Source organism: Malaclemys terrapin, chromosome 7 (genome assembly GCF_027887155.1).
Source record: "Malaclemys terrapin pileata isolate rMalTer1 chromosome 7, rMalTer1.hap1, whole genome shotgun sequence".
In the NCBI taxonomy this organism is placed as follows: Eukaryota; Metazoa; Chordata; order Testudines; family Emydidae; genus Malaclemys; species Malaclemys terrapin.
In genome coordinates, this window is record NC_071511.1 from 19,176,729 (window position 1) to 19,191,530 (window position 14,802).

Consider the following 14,802-nt stretch of genomic DNA (forward strand, 5'->3'; position numbering starts at 1 on the left):
GACTTAAATCCGGTGCATTGTAATAATGTCCAAGATACCTTCTGATCCTGGTTTCAGACTAGCACCCTGGAGAAAAGTTATATGCTAGTGGCACATGCAGGCAAGGAGCAGCAGCATCCATGCAGATCTGGCGGCTGGTTTCTGTCAGCAACTACTACAGAGAGAAAACAACTTTATCATTAAACTCTTTGGTAACAGTACAGAGAAGAATATACAGTCTGTGTTTGTGACAATGTGTTAATAAATGGGAATTCAGAAGAATGTTAATTTTACTTGGTTCCATCCCTTCATTTGAAAAACTCAAATTAATAACTTGGAGTCAAAGCTTGAAAATCAGTACGCTGATGAATAATCCTTACTCATATGAGTAACCCCACTGAGGTCAACAGGACCACTACTTTTAGTAACGATTACTCACATGAATAAGGATTTTGAAAGAGATAGCCTTTTATTTGCACCCTACTGGGACTTAATTAGTTGTGTGTGTTTTAGAGTCAATTGTTAATCTTCCTGGGTCTATTTGCTGGTGGTAGGGGTAGGACTAAAAGCCTTAGAAAAAGATATACCGCCCCCCCCTCCCCAAATACCTTTCTGTCTGACCTCTTTTTTTTTTTTTTTTTTTTTTTTTTTTTGTAAAAAGTCAGGTTCTACTAGTGATGCTTTAATTTATATTTTTCTTTGAGACTTCTTTATATTCTTTTACTTTAATTTTTAATACAGTCCATTTTTAACTTTCCAAGTTTGGCTATCTGGTATATGTGTTGACCAGTGCTATGTGGAAATATTTTAAAATAGATAGATTCTTCGGAGAGAGGAATTACTGCTAGTTATAATAATAAAATAAATAATAAGTGCTTTATGTAGAATTTGATATCCACTGCTACACCTTACAAATTCTAGCATATTGTTTATGAACAGTGTCGCTAAGAAAAGACGGAATTAGAAGTTAGAGTTTTTGTAGCCACTCAGGATAGTGTGTCAGATTCTCAGCTGGTATAAATCTAACCCTGTGTGCTCCTTCCCCACCCCCATGGTTTTGTTTCCTTAGCATGGTAAATTACCTGTCCCTTTGCCTTTACTCTGCACTGCTTGCTTAATATAAGGCATAGGAGCGTCTCAGTTTAAGCAGGGGAGAAAAAAATAAAGCAGCTCCTTTCGGTGCTGCATAAGATCCAGGATAATCCCCTTAGGGGATGAAAAATAGCAGCATTTGGAGGCTAATACAAGGGGGCTGGCAAACTGCTGTCAGTTTTAAAGTGCGTCCAAAACTCAGATCTCTGACATCAATGAAAAAAAAAAGCTACCTCAACTAAATTAGCTCAAAGCTATTTGCATAATGGGTCCAGAGGCGGCACAATATAAGTAGGGAGGCACTAGCCATCCAAAGAGAACTTCGCACCCGTTCTATTGGATACTGCAAGTGTCTGTAGTAAAGAAGGAAAACTCGGAAGCTCAGATGTGCAAATACGTCTAAAGAAGGAATGAACTGAAGATCCTCTTGGGAGAAAGATCAACCAAAACCACAAAACACAATCCAGGTAATTTATACATTTTTAAGTTGCCTACTTTAACTTTTCTTCTTAAGATTGTACTGGACAGCATAGCATGCCTCAGCGTGCCACTGTTAGAGCCACAATTCAAGGATTTTGTCAGAGGGTAATAGAAGCCTGCCATTAAGAGAGGTAACACTTGTTTTCTGTTTAGAAACTGGTGTATTGTCTTGTAAAACTTTTAGTAGAGTGTGTATTCCTTTCACTGAACAAGTCTGCTAGGGAGGTTATTTAGCTAAACGGAATGTATAGTAACATAGGTTTCAGAAATGAACTTTACTGCTTGGTAAATAAATGATCAGAACAAATGTAGATACTATTTTTATGCATGTGGGTTGTAAAATGTGATATTCTTTGACTTGACCAAAAAGTGGTAGGTGCTTTCCAAACACAGAAGATAGTCCCTAAGAGTGCACAAATATATTATATGTATCTCTCTCTCTCACTCACACACTCACCCTATTTTGAGTGTGTACCCATGAGAAGGAAAACTCAGTTGCTTATTTAAGGTTGATTTCTCACTAAAAGCAGAACAAAACTGTGCTGCAAATCCTGGGATTATTTTAAAGCAGTCCTTTAGTTTAAGAGAGGGAGTTATTTAATGAAAGCAGTCCTTGGGGCAGGTGTACATGCATGTGTAAAATACAAAACAATATGCTAACAGTTTAAAAAGGGAAGACTAGAATAGTCTGATCAAAAGATATTAAAAACGCTAAATGTATATGACATTTAAAACCCAAATAGCTGTTCTATACAGAAAGTGAACTAGTCCTCAACATTACCTACAAAGAATTTACAAATTATTTGGAGCACTTCAAAACAAAATGAGAGAGTGGTCAGAAAAATTAAAAGGGACAGGAAATAATTCCCATGAGAAACTCCAGTCTCTGCGGCAGCTCAGAGCGCTTAAGTGCTTTGTATTTACCCAGATTTCTTCCTAAGTTACTGGGTACATTGTAATTGTTGTTGGTTTTGTTCCATTGCCCTCCCCTGTCCTTTACTTTCCCATGAAAGTTGCAGGAACTCCTCTCCCACAATGACATCCATCCGGCTGCTGCTGCTCTCCCTGACTCTCTCCAGTGTCTGCGTCAGTCTGGGGCAGCCCATTCCAGAGACAAACGAGAATGGAGATAGAAGCCATTTGGATGACATCCTGCAAAGGGCAGAAAGCATCATCCTTCGGTCTATCCTCAAGAAAGCAGATGAGGGGGAAGAGACTAATAAAGGTAGACGTGACATTGGTGCTGTTAGCACGTTACTTAGATGGAGATCTTTAATTTCATTGTGCTTAGTTTCTGGGGTCTATTTTTTCCCCCTGGGAATAATAAATAAAAGGGCAGAAAGAGTTAGGCCAGATGTGACACAGAGAAATCAGGAAAAGAGGTTTTCTTCCCTAGGGAGCTTTACTAGCCTAGGAACTGCTGCACCAGACCAGACCAATGCTCCACCTAGTCTGGCATCCTGTAGAAGATGCTTCAGAAGGGATGATAGAATCATTATGATGAAATAACCTGCCTGTAGAGAAGGTTCCTACAGGGGCAGCTCTAAAGTTAGAACAGGGCATGCGTACTCTCAGCTACTCCCTGCTAGCCTCCTTGTCACTTGGCTAACAGATGCTCCTTACCACTCACACTCCCCCTGTCGGACAGCCAGGGGTCAAATTTCCGTGGAGTGCCCAGGCTGCCTCTGGCAACAGCTCACAAATCCTCTGCTCCCGGCAGCCACAGCAGCTGAAGCTGGCCCCGATCGGAAGCTTGTGGAAGAAAAGGTGCAAGTAGCTGCAGATCTTGTTGCCGGAAGCAAAGGGAGAAGGGAGCTGGCCCTAGAAAGCCCACCCCCACCTTCCTAGAAACTTTCATTAAAAAAAAAAAAAAAAAAAAAAAAGTAAGCGGAGATTCTCAGGTAGTCCCATGAATCCAGGAGCTGGGCCTTTCAGAAAAGGGACAAATATTGCAAGACATGCAATAAAAAATCATAAGAACTGGCTGCACTGAGTCCCCAAACTTTCAAGATGTCCTTTACTCCCCTGCCTCTACCTGCCACTCAGCCCTATCATCTCCCCTGGCATGCAGCTCCTGCCCTGTACCCACCTCTGCTGGCACTGCAACTGAGCTCCTCCCCCTGCCCCTGTGCATGTATCCTCCAACCCCTGACCTGACTCTACAGCTGCCCCCTTTCCCAAATTTCTATGGAGCAAAGCTCTAGAATAGCATATTGGGTCCTAGCATTGGATTCCCTCCCAATTCTTTTCCAGACTGGATTTTTTTTCCTTCAAACCATCCTTGCTGAAATGATCATATGCCAATCTGCACTTGGCTACCCCATCCAGAGTAACCCCATTGCAGTCCACAGAGTTGCCCCTAGGTTTACAATGGTGTGACTGGGAATGGCATATAACCCTATGCGCCCTCCAGAGCTATAATAAATATACCCCAGGGAGCTCACAGTTCAGCTTCCAGATGAATAATGATAATCACGAAAGTTCACTAACGTTGGTCATTCCCTTGGACAGAACCAAGCACTCCTCAGTCAGACTGGTTTTCCAAAAGACAACACCCTGGGAAGAGATTCCCCAGTGACCTAGAGAAGAGGCAGCACCCTGGGAAAAGGGAAGATGAGGAAGAAATGTCTTATGGAGAAACTCAGAAGAGACAACATCCAGGGAAAAGAGAGGAAGACGACGACCTTGACAGTGACATGGAGCTGCAGAAGAGACAGCATCCTGGCAGGAGGTCACTGTGGGACCAGTATGTTGATATCCCTAGCACCCAACTGGCCTATCTGAATGAACTATCCAAAAGGCAACACCCGGGCAAGAGGTCTCTGATTTACAACAAGCGTCAGCATCCTGGCAAGAGGAGCTGGGATGATGAGCTGGATCTGGGCGACCAAGACATGGAGAAACGCCAGCACCCTGGAAGAAGATACGTGGATTCTGAAAGCCCAGATTACGATGCCCCCTGTGACCTCCAGGATTCCTTCAACTGTAGCAAAGGCAGCTTCTTGCTCGAGTTACTAGATAATGTCAACAAGGGCAGAGTAGAAGAAAAGCGGCAGCATCCTGGGAGGAGGTTTGCTTGGGAAGGTGAGGCGGGGGCAGAGGAGTGAGAAAGGGCGATTGCATTGGCCATCATTTACATTTGATTCAGAGTGATCTGCCAGACCACTTAAAGTTCTGTTCATCCCCCCTCTGACTCTCTGCTGCTGACCTGCCATATGAGTAACTCCTTAGAAATAAAGCTAAAGTCCTTGTGGATTAAAGCCCTGATTCAGCCAGGTACTTAGGCATGTGCATGGTCCCACTGAAGTCAATGGCACTACTCACACATTTAAAGTTAAGGATGTGCTTAAATACTTTGCTGACTCAGGGGCAACGGGGCTAATCCTGCCAGGTGCTGAGTGCTTTCAACTCCCACCATCATAGAAATTGAGGGTGCTCAGTATCTTACAGGATCAGGCTCTAAGATGATCCCTTTATGTGCACCCACCAATTGTATCCCAAGGACTAGAACGGCCCTGTTATATGCGTTCAGGATACTAGATGACGAAGCAGAATAATCACATAGCTCTTCTTATGCAAGTGAAAACAAGTGAATTTACAGAGCGGGAGAGAAAAACAACAACATATGAAGTGATTTCAAAATGAAATTTAACAGGGTTTTACTTTTAAATGTTACATTAGTGAAATATGTACGCTTATGCACTTCAGCCTATTCTGATAATAAACATTAATTCATGGGCAGAGAGAGAGGGACTATGTGTGAATGTAACAGGCTGGATGTTTAGCTTTAAACCTTGCCTTCAAACAATTGACTCAAAACCAAACAATATTTCATTTAGGAAAATGCAGAACAAGGGCATTTAATGTGTCGTAACAATTCAACAAGTTGAGAAGAGCCGTGTGTGTGACTACATAGTAGGGTCCTCTAATCAATACATCTACATTTCAGTCATTTGATTTGAAACCGATGAGTTGTCTTTATTAGATAGCAACATTTTAAATTGCAACAAGAAGGCATTTTCTCCATAGGAGAATTTTTGTTGTTCTTCTAATTAAGTTTCTCCCCCTCCCCATAAAAATGTTTTCACTTTATGTGGTCTACAGATTCTGCAAGGTGTTTATTTGGCATGAACAATTAATAAATATCAATAGTCAATCCCATCGTAACTTCGGGTGTCCTTTATGGTTGTGCAAATGCAATTCAATAACGTGAAAAATATCAAGTCCTCCTGAGTTTAAATTAACATGAAAAAATATTTTTCTAGGAAACATCATCTTGTGTCCTGGTGGTTACTACATGTTTGTATATAGAACTATTTTGCTATTGAAGTGGAAGGCTGATTTATACAAAAGATAGTAGAGTCCCTTTTGAAAACTTCTACTTGTGTATTATAATAAAGATATGCATCTGGAATAAACCCACAAGCATCCTTGTTACACAGCTGCACAATGAACTTTGGTTATTTGAGTCTGAGACTTGTACACAAAAGGATGTTTTACTCTGAATCAGACTGGTTCTACTTAACATTAGAAATTTTATTTCTTTGGTGCATGTACAGATTGAACCTTGAAACTTGGGTCAATCTGTGCAGCATGGGTATGTGTCTATACGAAGATACCCTTTCATGCCAGTGACAAGAGACGGAGTAATTCACCAGTTCTTTAACGCTTGGACAACACTTAATGCTCTGTGCTTAGTAACCAGTTACACGGAATCTGACCTGATTACTGCAACTGCATGAACAGATTGTATATTTGAACACACATATCTCACATTAAATATCTAAGCAGTCATTTGCACATGTAACTACAAATAGTTGTATGTGTGTTGTGGTGACATGCAAATTGGCCTGCAATGCACACCATCCTCGGTTTCTATTATTAAAATCAGACACTGTGCAACTCACCTACTTCACAGTGTATCAGCAGCAGAGCAAAGAACAGGAACTAGAAGTGATGACTCCATATTTCCTGGTCTTACTTCTAGAGACACTGATTTTGTTGATCAATAGACATTTATCAAGTGATGTTGATGTCATCTTCTATGTTAGAAGTAGTAGCACTATAGTCAATATAGCCCATGGCTTTTTAAAAAAAATAATCTGGTTTTTCAAAGCAGATTTATCCTACTTGATTAATCTGTTCAAAATATTTTAATACAAAACTTCCATCCTATAACGTAGTGTTCCTTTTCATAGGATTCCTAATATATAGCTTTTTTTCCCCGAAGAACTTCACTGCTTAGACATGTTGGTGGTGCCACATGGGTTTGTTACCCAGGAGAGAAATAATTAACAATCTTAGCAAGTTTCACTGAAGTTAAAGGTTTCCAAGGCGACCCACATGCAATGTGGTCAATCAAGCACTTTGCATCTTTGGAGATAATTTGTCCTGTTATATGCCTGTGATGACTGGCAGGCATCAATTACTGGCAATGGCTTTCTAATTAACAACTGGTGAGTAAATCCTCAAAGCAGATAGATGGGTACATCTTGTACACTTCAACAGCCATTGGCACACTTTGTGCATAAGATGCCTTTTAAAGCAGGTATTTCTCGTTTTGTAATGGAAGAAAGGAATTAGTTTAAAGACATTTCCTTGTGCATTATTCCATGCATCATTTCCGATTAATCAGGCTTTTTAAAACAGGGAGAACCCCTAACGATATGACATGTGACCACCAACATGTGTCTTAACAGGTACAAAATAAAGAAATGGGGTTAGAACGTTTTTCATAATTTCAGGAATAGACAAACATTCCATAACAACAAAGCAAACACAACAGAGTCCCACAAGGTGAGGACCCTTGTGACTCTACTCCAAGAACACTGAAGGAAGAACATGCAAAAAGCCAAGGTTTGGGGGGAAAAAAAATAGGCTGATATAGTTCTGCAGCTGTGTGGGGCCTGAGGGAAACTCTCCATCTGCTGGTCAAAGTTATTCATTCACAGCTACAAGCTAAGGTGCTAAATGCGAATGAAGATAAGAGGGCAATCAGAAAGTCAGACATCATGAAAAATACTTTACCACTATTACTAACAGCACTGCAGATCATTAAAAAAGGTAAAGAGTTTAAAAATCCAATTTACTCTTCATTCTGGATAATTGTGGGTTTTGCACTTTTCTCTCAGAGGAGAGAATGAAAAATCAGCAATTCAGTTTCACTTTTTTCTACGATTGGTTTTTATTTCAGGATTTCAGCACTATCAGGGGATGCTTATTTGTTTAAAGAAAACCACCACCTCCGTTAGATTTCCTTTTTAAAGGAATTATTTCTGTCGGCATTAGATTTTGTAAAAGCTTGGGGTTTTTGGGGGGGAGGGGAGGGCGGAATATACATTTTAGGCCAAATCTGAGCTGACAATGTTTTACATTAAATCAAGTTTAGCACATCTTTTTTGTGACAGCAATTTTTTATAATTGGCATGAACTTGGTAATGAAGCGCTGCTAGCATTGAACTAAGCCAGGCATAATGCAAGCAGAATGAGATGTTAGGAAATCTTCCCTCACACAGTTCTGCCAGTACACCTCAATCATTAGCCACAACTAAGGCTGGCTGGAAAACAATTCCATTTTGCAAACTAATGTTGAGGTTTCAAAAACAATTTCTGTTCCATGGTGGCACAAAAACAAAACTTTTAGAATTTTGTCATGAAAAACAGACACTGAGACACCCCAGAATAGTTGATAGCCTGTTATAGTGCTCTTACAGATGTGGAAGATCCCATCCAAGACCCTGCTCTGCCATGAAATAGCATTTTTCAATAGGAAAGGTTTCAATTTTTTTTTGACCAGCTCTTTCCACAACACTCCATCTACTCCAGTGCCGGGCCCCTGAAAAGCTCTGGAACAGCTCCTGAAAAAAGGGATTCTCGAACAGAGACTAAACCCAGCTGAACCTGCTAGTAAACTGGGGATGCTTTAACCTGGTAATCCAGTCAAAACTGGGGTGAGTCACGAGATTCCACTCAGGAAAGTGCACGTCACTGACAAGACGGTTTGAGCGTGTCTACACCAGTGGTTCTCAAACGGTGGGTTGGGACCCCAAAGTGGGTCGCAACCCAATTTTAATGGGGCTGCCAGGGCTGGCTTAGACTTGCTGGGGCTCATGGCCAAAGCCCAAGCCTGAGCGCTTCACCCCTGGGGGGCAGGGCTAAGGTTACAGGCCCCCTGCCTGGGGCTGAAGCCCTTGGGCTTCGGCTATGACCCCCTGGCCTGTGGCAATGGGGCTTTGGCTTTGCCCTCCACTCCCTTCCAGGGTGGCGGGCTCAGACTTAAGTCCCCCCTCCTGGGGTCCCATAGTAATTTTTGTTGTCAGAAGGGGGTTGCGGTGCAGTGAAATTTGAGAACCCCAATCTACACTTTGAGCTGGAGGTGTGCATTCCAGTTCAGGGAGACAGACCCGTGCTAGCGCGCGTTAAACACAGAGTGTAGCTGTGGCAGCGTGAGGGGCTAGCCTCCCTAGTGTGGCGGATAGGTACGTATAGGGAAGGCTAGCCTTCCCGCCACTCCACCTTCACCGCATTTTTAGTGCACTAGCTTGATCAGAGCTAGTGTGGGTCTCTCTCCTCTCCTGAGGCTGGAATTCACACCTCCAACTTGAAGGAGAGAGATCACAGCTGCAGTTCACCCGGAACTGTAACAGTAGTACAGTCCCATTTGAAATGCTCTTCCCAATATCCGATATCAGCTGTGAAGTGCGCAGGTTGGATGATGAAACATGAGGTAATATTAGAGAGGAGCCTGAATCAGAGCCCCGGATCTGAAAATCCACAAACTTTGTTGGGAAGGGGGAGGTTTGGAGCCAGATCCGAACTCTGCACTTCAGTATAATTGCTAAATAGTATTTTTCAGTTATGTAACAAGCATAGGCGTGCGCACGGGGTGTGGCGGGTGTGCCCAGGCACACCCTAATGCATGGGTGGGCAAATGGCTCCACTCCCCGGTGCGGCAAGCTGCGAGGTCCGCGCTCCCGGTCCGGAGTGCCCGACCGAATGCAGCAAGCCGCCGGCCCCTCCCCGCCTTCCCTGGAGCCATACTGCCACGCGTGCAGTGCTCTGGGGGCCGGGGCTGCGTGCTCCCATGGGGCAGCATTTGGCTCCGAAGTGAGGCAGACACGCTCCCCCCTCCCCATGAGCCATGCTGCCGCATGTGCAGTGCTCTGGGGGCCAGGGCTGTGCACTCCCGCAGGGCAGTGTTTGGCTCCATGGGGAGGCTAGGAGCCTCATCTCATGGTAAGGGGTCTTGGGCCAGGGGGGTTGGATAAGGGGTGGCAGTCAGGGGACAGGATGGGTTGGATGGGGGGGTGGTTAGGGTTGGGGGTCTTTGGAGGGGGCAGTCAGGGGGTTGGGGGGATTGGATGGGGCATGGGAGTCCCGGGGTTTCTCAGGAGGCGGGGGGTGGATAGGGGTCAGGGCAGTCAGGGGACAGGGAGCAAGGAGGGTCCTGGGGGGGCAGATAGTGGGGGGGGTCTCTGGAGGGGGTGGCCAGGGGACAAGGAGCTGCAGGGGGTTGGATGAGTCTTGAGTTCTGGGGGGGCTGTCAGGAGGCAGGGGTGTGGAGAGGGGCTGGGGGAGGTTGTATAGGTCAGGAGTTCTGGGGGTCCTGTCAGGGGATGGGGAGCAGTTGGATAGGCATGGGAGTCACGGGGGTCTGTCTGGGGGCACGGGTGTGGATAAGGGTCGGGGCAGTTAGGGGACAGATAGGGGGTAGGGTCCTGGGGGGCAGTCAGGAGCAGGGGGGGTTGGGGGTTCCGAGGGGGGAAGTCAGGGGGCGGGAAGTAGGAGGGAGTGGATGGGGGCAGGACTAGGGCAGGGCAGGGGCGGGGCTAGGGCAGGGCTCCCTGGGTGCACACCCTAATGAAATGGGCTGCGCACGCCTATGGTAACAACCTTCATCCCATACATATACAAGCATCATTGAACCTATTGTTGAACTGCAGCCACCTCTGAGGTGCAGGGTGGCAGCTACTCTGACTCTCAGCTCTTAGTGGGGGAGGAATTTGGCCAGGACCTTGGGGCAGAACCGTATTCTTATGAGATATCTAATCACCACGCACAGCAGATGGACCTAAGTTTATCAGGTCCCACCAGAAAAGACATGGAATGCAGCGTCTCAGCCTTGAAAGGCTGCAAGTCTGACTGCACCCTGGTGGCCCCATCGAGTCTATGTATTTCAAATCTGATACTACAGGCACTAGGCTAGCCCTCCAGGTGATCAGGGCCGGTGCTTCCACTAGGTGACCGTAGGCGGTTACCTAGGGCGGCAGGGTTTGGTGGGCGGCATTTTGCCACCCTCAGTGGAAATTTGGTGGCAGGGGGTCCTTCCGCTCTGGGTCTTCAGTGGAAATTCGGCAGTGGGTCCTTCACTCACTCCGGAACGCGCCGCTGAAATGCTCCGAAGATGCGGAGCGGAAGGACCCCCACCACCGAATGCTCAGAGGAGAAGCGTTGCTGCCTAGGGCGGCAAAAACCCTGGCGCCGCTCCTGCAGGTGACAGTGTTTAACAACGCGAATAACGGAGCGCGCAGGACAGTGTCAGGAGAGAGTACCAAAGATTGTGGCAAGCCTGAGCAGAGAGCCCAGCAGGCAGAGTTGGGACACTATTAATCTCTTCCATATGTGTTTGTATAATTGCAGGGTAGTGGTGAGTCAGTGAGATCTTTAACTGTCGGGCCACTGCACACGCATGATTATTTCTAATTATGTCCGCCCTGGCTCAGTGAACCTCGTTCCCTTTGAAAAGGCTCAGAAATCCAGTCAGAACTATGGCTTGGGAAAAATAAATCCTAATCTCTAGTATCAGCTTCTCAAGAAGGCAAGAATATATCCGGATATCAGTTATTGGTTAGGACCCAAATTTAGTGGCCACATTGGGCCTAGGGTTACCATTCGTCCGGATTCCCCTGGACATGTCCGGCTTTTTTGAGTTAAAAATAGCGTCCGGGGGGAATTTGTCAATGTCCGGACTTCCCCCCCATGCAGAGCATGCGCGGCTTACAGGGCAGCCGGCCGGATCGTGCCACTCGCACGGGCCTCCGGCAGCCAGAGCCCTTCCTTCACTTCCCCCTCCTCTCCCCTGAAACTTTAGACCAGTCCCCTCCTCTCTCTCCCTCCCTCCCCTGCCCTGCATTTGCAGATCGCCGGCCGGCCGGCAGTTCTCCTCGGCCTCCGGCAGTCTGGAGCTCCGACCCTGCTCCCCTCCCCCGCTGCCGAGCGCGCTGCTCTGCAGCACGGTAAGGGGGCCGGGGGTCAGAGAAGCGGCAGGGAGGTTCGGGGGGGGGTATTCAAGAGACAGGGAGCAGGGGGGAGGGTTGGATGGGTCAGGAGTTCGGGGGGGGCTGTCTGGGGGTTGGGGGTGTAAGGTTTTGGGCAGTCAGAGTACAGGTGGGGGGGTCTCAGGAGGGGGCAGTTAGGGGACAGGGAGCAGAGGGGTTTAGATGGGTCAGGAGTTCTGGGTGGGGCTGTCAGGGGGTGGGGGTGTGGATAAGGGTTGGGGCAGTCAGGGGACAGGTAGGGGGTAGGGTCCTAGGGGGCCAGTTAGGATGTGGGGAAGGTCTCAGGAGGAGGCAGTCAGGGGACAAGGAGCAGGGAGGCTTAGGTAGGGGGTGGAGTCCTGGGGGGCAGTTAGGGGCAGGGGTCCCAGGAGGGGGCAATCACGGGGACAAGGAGTGGGGGGGAGGGTTGGGGGTTCTGAGGGGGCGGGAAGTGGGAGGGAGTGGAAGGGGCAGGGGCGGGGCTAGGGCAGGACAGGGGCGGGGCTAGGGCGGGGCTCCTCCCGTCCTCTTTTTTGATTGTTGAAATATGGTAACCCTAACATTGGGTACTGAGCACTTCTCAAAATCTGGCCCTCATTTAGGTGCCTAATTAGGAGCTGAGCGCTTTTGAAAATATAGCCCCAGCCGGTGCGGGGTTCTGAGCCCTTGACAATCTGACCCAGGGACATTCCTCTGCCAGTATTAACCCAATGTTCCCTGTGAGTATGAAGAGACTCATGTTCCCATGGTGTGAGTGTCAGGAAATGTTCTCACCTTCTTGAGTAGCTGAGGCTAGAGATCAGGGTTTATTTTCCCAAAGCCATAGTTCTGATTGGATTTCTGAGCCCTGGTCTACACTGTGTGCGTGTGCGCGCACGGGGGGGGGGGAATCAATCTAAGTTATGCAACTTTTGCTACGTGAATAACGTAGCTGAAGTTGACATACTTACATAGACTTACCGTGGTGTCTTCAACACAGTGAGTCGACTGCTGCCGCTCCCCTGTCGACTCTGCCTGCGCCTCTCACGGCGCTGGAGTACCGGAGTCGACAGGAGAGTGCTCGGGGGTTGATTTATCAATGAGCCAGGGCCAACGTCATTAGAAATAATCATACGTGTGCAGTAACCGGACAGTTAGAGCTCACTGACTCACCACTACGCTGCAATCTGGCCCTGAGCTCTTTGGAAAAATCTTACCTGCACTGAGCTCATGCACAGGGCAGCTGGGGGAGAACAGCAAAAGGTGACTAAGTCACCCTCATACCTTCCTTGACCCTTGTCTGGCTGGGGGAGAAGGGGTGCAAAGCAGCCCATAGTACAAATTAGGGCTGCTCTAACATGCACCAGTTAGAATAATCCCTTAAGGACTGTTCTGCTGGCCAAGAATTAGTGGAGTGTACCACACTCTGGTCCTGCCCCCTTCTAACCCTTTGCTTCTCTCCTACTCTGAGGGAGGGAGACAGGAGAGGCTGACAAAGCCTGCAATGCTGACTTTATTCTAGTCCAGATTTCTCCCATGCTTGTGGAGCCCTTTGGGCTGGTTTCAGGTCCCTTTGCACTGCACAGATTTGACCCATACTATTTCTTCTGCTTTTTGCATCACTCAGTTTATGCTACTACCTCTCTTCTCTGCATGCCCTCATGCTCTATGTTAACAGCCACTATGCTGCTTATAGCATAGCCGTTGCCTGTGTTGTCTCCCTGTATATCTTATAAAGGCTAGACCTGTGACTGTGTTTGATAATGAACTCGCTTCAGACACTCACACAGATCTGCTCTCTATTCTCCAGCTGGCTTCTCTTCTTAATGTCCCTGCTCACAAGTTTGGCACTGTTGGCTCAAGAGCCTTTCATGAATAGCCTGAAACAGCTTTTCTGCTGCAGACGGTCTCTAGCCAAATCTCTTCCATAAATACCTCTTCTCACTTGTGTCTTCAATTCTTTCCCCCTCTGCTGTCATTTCTTATTTCACTTCAGCGGTATTATTAAACTCTGTAAAGCTGTTCAGAGGATACAATTTGCATGAAGGGCACTAGGCAAAATAAAGCTATATTTGATTGTTCTGCTTAAATTAAAGCAAGAGATAATGAAGAGAAATCCACTCAGGATGGTCTTTTTCTGGACTATAAAAAAGGAACTTAGCAAATGGTGCAAAGCCACTGGGAAGAGCACAACACTAATTAGCGGATGTAAGCAACCCCCATGGAAGATGGCACCATGGGCGGCAAGGGGATTGAACCCTGTTAGTTATTTGGGGTCATACTCTATATGCACTCCATGCACTATGACAGGGGTGGGCAAACTTTTTGGCCCAAGGGCCACATCTGGATGTGGAAATTATATGGCAGGCCATGAATGCTCATAAAATTGGGGGTTGGGGTGTGTGTGTGGGGTGAAGGCTTCATCTGGGGGTGCAGGTTCTGGGGTGGGGCTTGGGATGAGGGGTTGGGGGTGCTGGAAGGTGTGCCGGGCTGGGACCAAGAGGTTCAGAGAACGTGATCAGAGCTGGGGGTCAGGGGTGCAGGCTCCGGGTGACACTTACCTCAAGCAGCTCCCGGAAGCAGCAGCATGTCCCCCCTCCGACTCCTACGCGGAGGTGAGGCCAGGGGGCTCTGCGCATTGTCCTGTCCACAGGCACCACCCCTGCAGCTCCCATTGGCCACAGTTGCCGGCCAATGGGAGCTGCGGGGGCAGTTTGGGGCACCCCCTGGCTGCCCCTATGCATAGGAGGTGGAGCGGGGACATGCCGCTGCTTCCGGAGCCGTGGGGAGCCACAGCACAGGCAGAGCAGGGCAAGCCCCCAACCCTGCTCCCCGGCTGGAGCTCGAGGGCCGGATTAAAACGTCTGAAGGGCTGGATACAGCCCATGAGCCATAGTTTGCCAACCCCTGCACTATGATCTGCAGACTCCAGCCCTCGATCGGATTCTAACCCTCCCCTCTCTCAGGCTACAGCCTGAGCCCTAATGTTTACACTGTTACTTTTAGCCCCATAGCC

General features: G+C 47.3%; 1 protein-coding gene across 1 annotated transcript; it reads left to right on the forward strand.

The window, feature by feature from the left end:
- Positions 1–1,430: 1,430 nt before the first annotated feature.
- On the forward strand, positions 1,431–5,976 carry TRH (thyrotropin releasing hormone). The gene is made up of 3 exons (XM_054035253.1): positions 1,431–1,538; positions 2,565–2,776; positions 4,063–5,976. The coding sequence occupies exons 2-3, from the start codon at positions 2,587–2,589 to the stop codon at positions 4,656–4,658; spliced, it is 786 nt and encodes a 261-aa protein (XP_053891228.1). The 5' UTR covers positions 1,431–1,538; positions 2,565–2,586; the 3' UTR covers positions 4,659–5,976.
- Positions 5,977–14,802: the final 8,826 nt, after the last annotated feature.

Coding starts and splice junctions, on each gene's coding strand:
- TRH (XM_054035253.1), top strand. CDS start 2,587: ATGACATCCATCCGGCTGCTGCTGCTCTCCCTGACTCTCTCCAGTGTC. Junction 2,777..4,062: donor GGGGGAAGAGACTAATAAAG/GTAGACGTGACA, acceptor TCCCTTGGACAG/AACCAAGCACTCCTCAGTCA.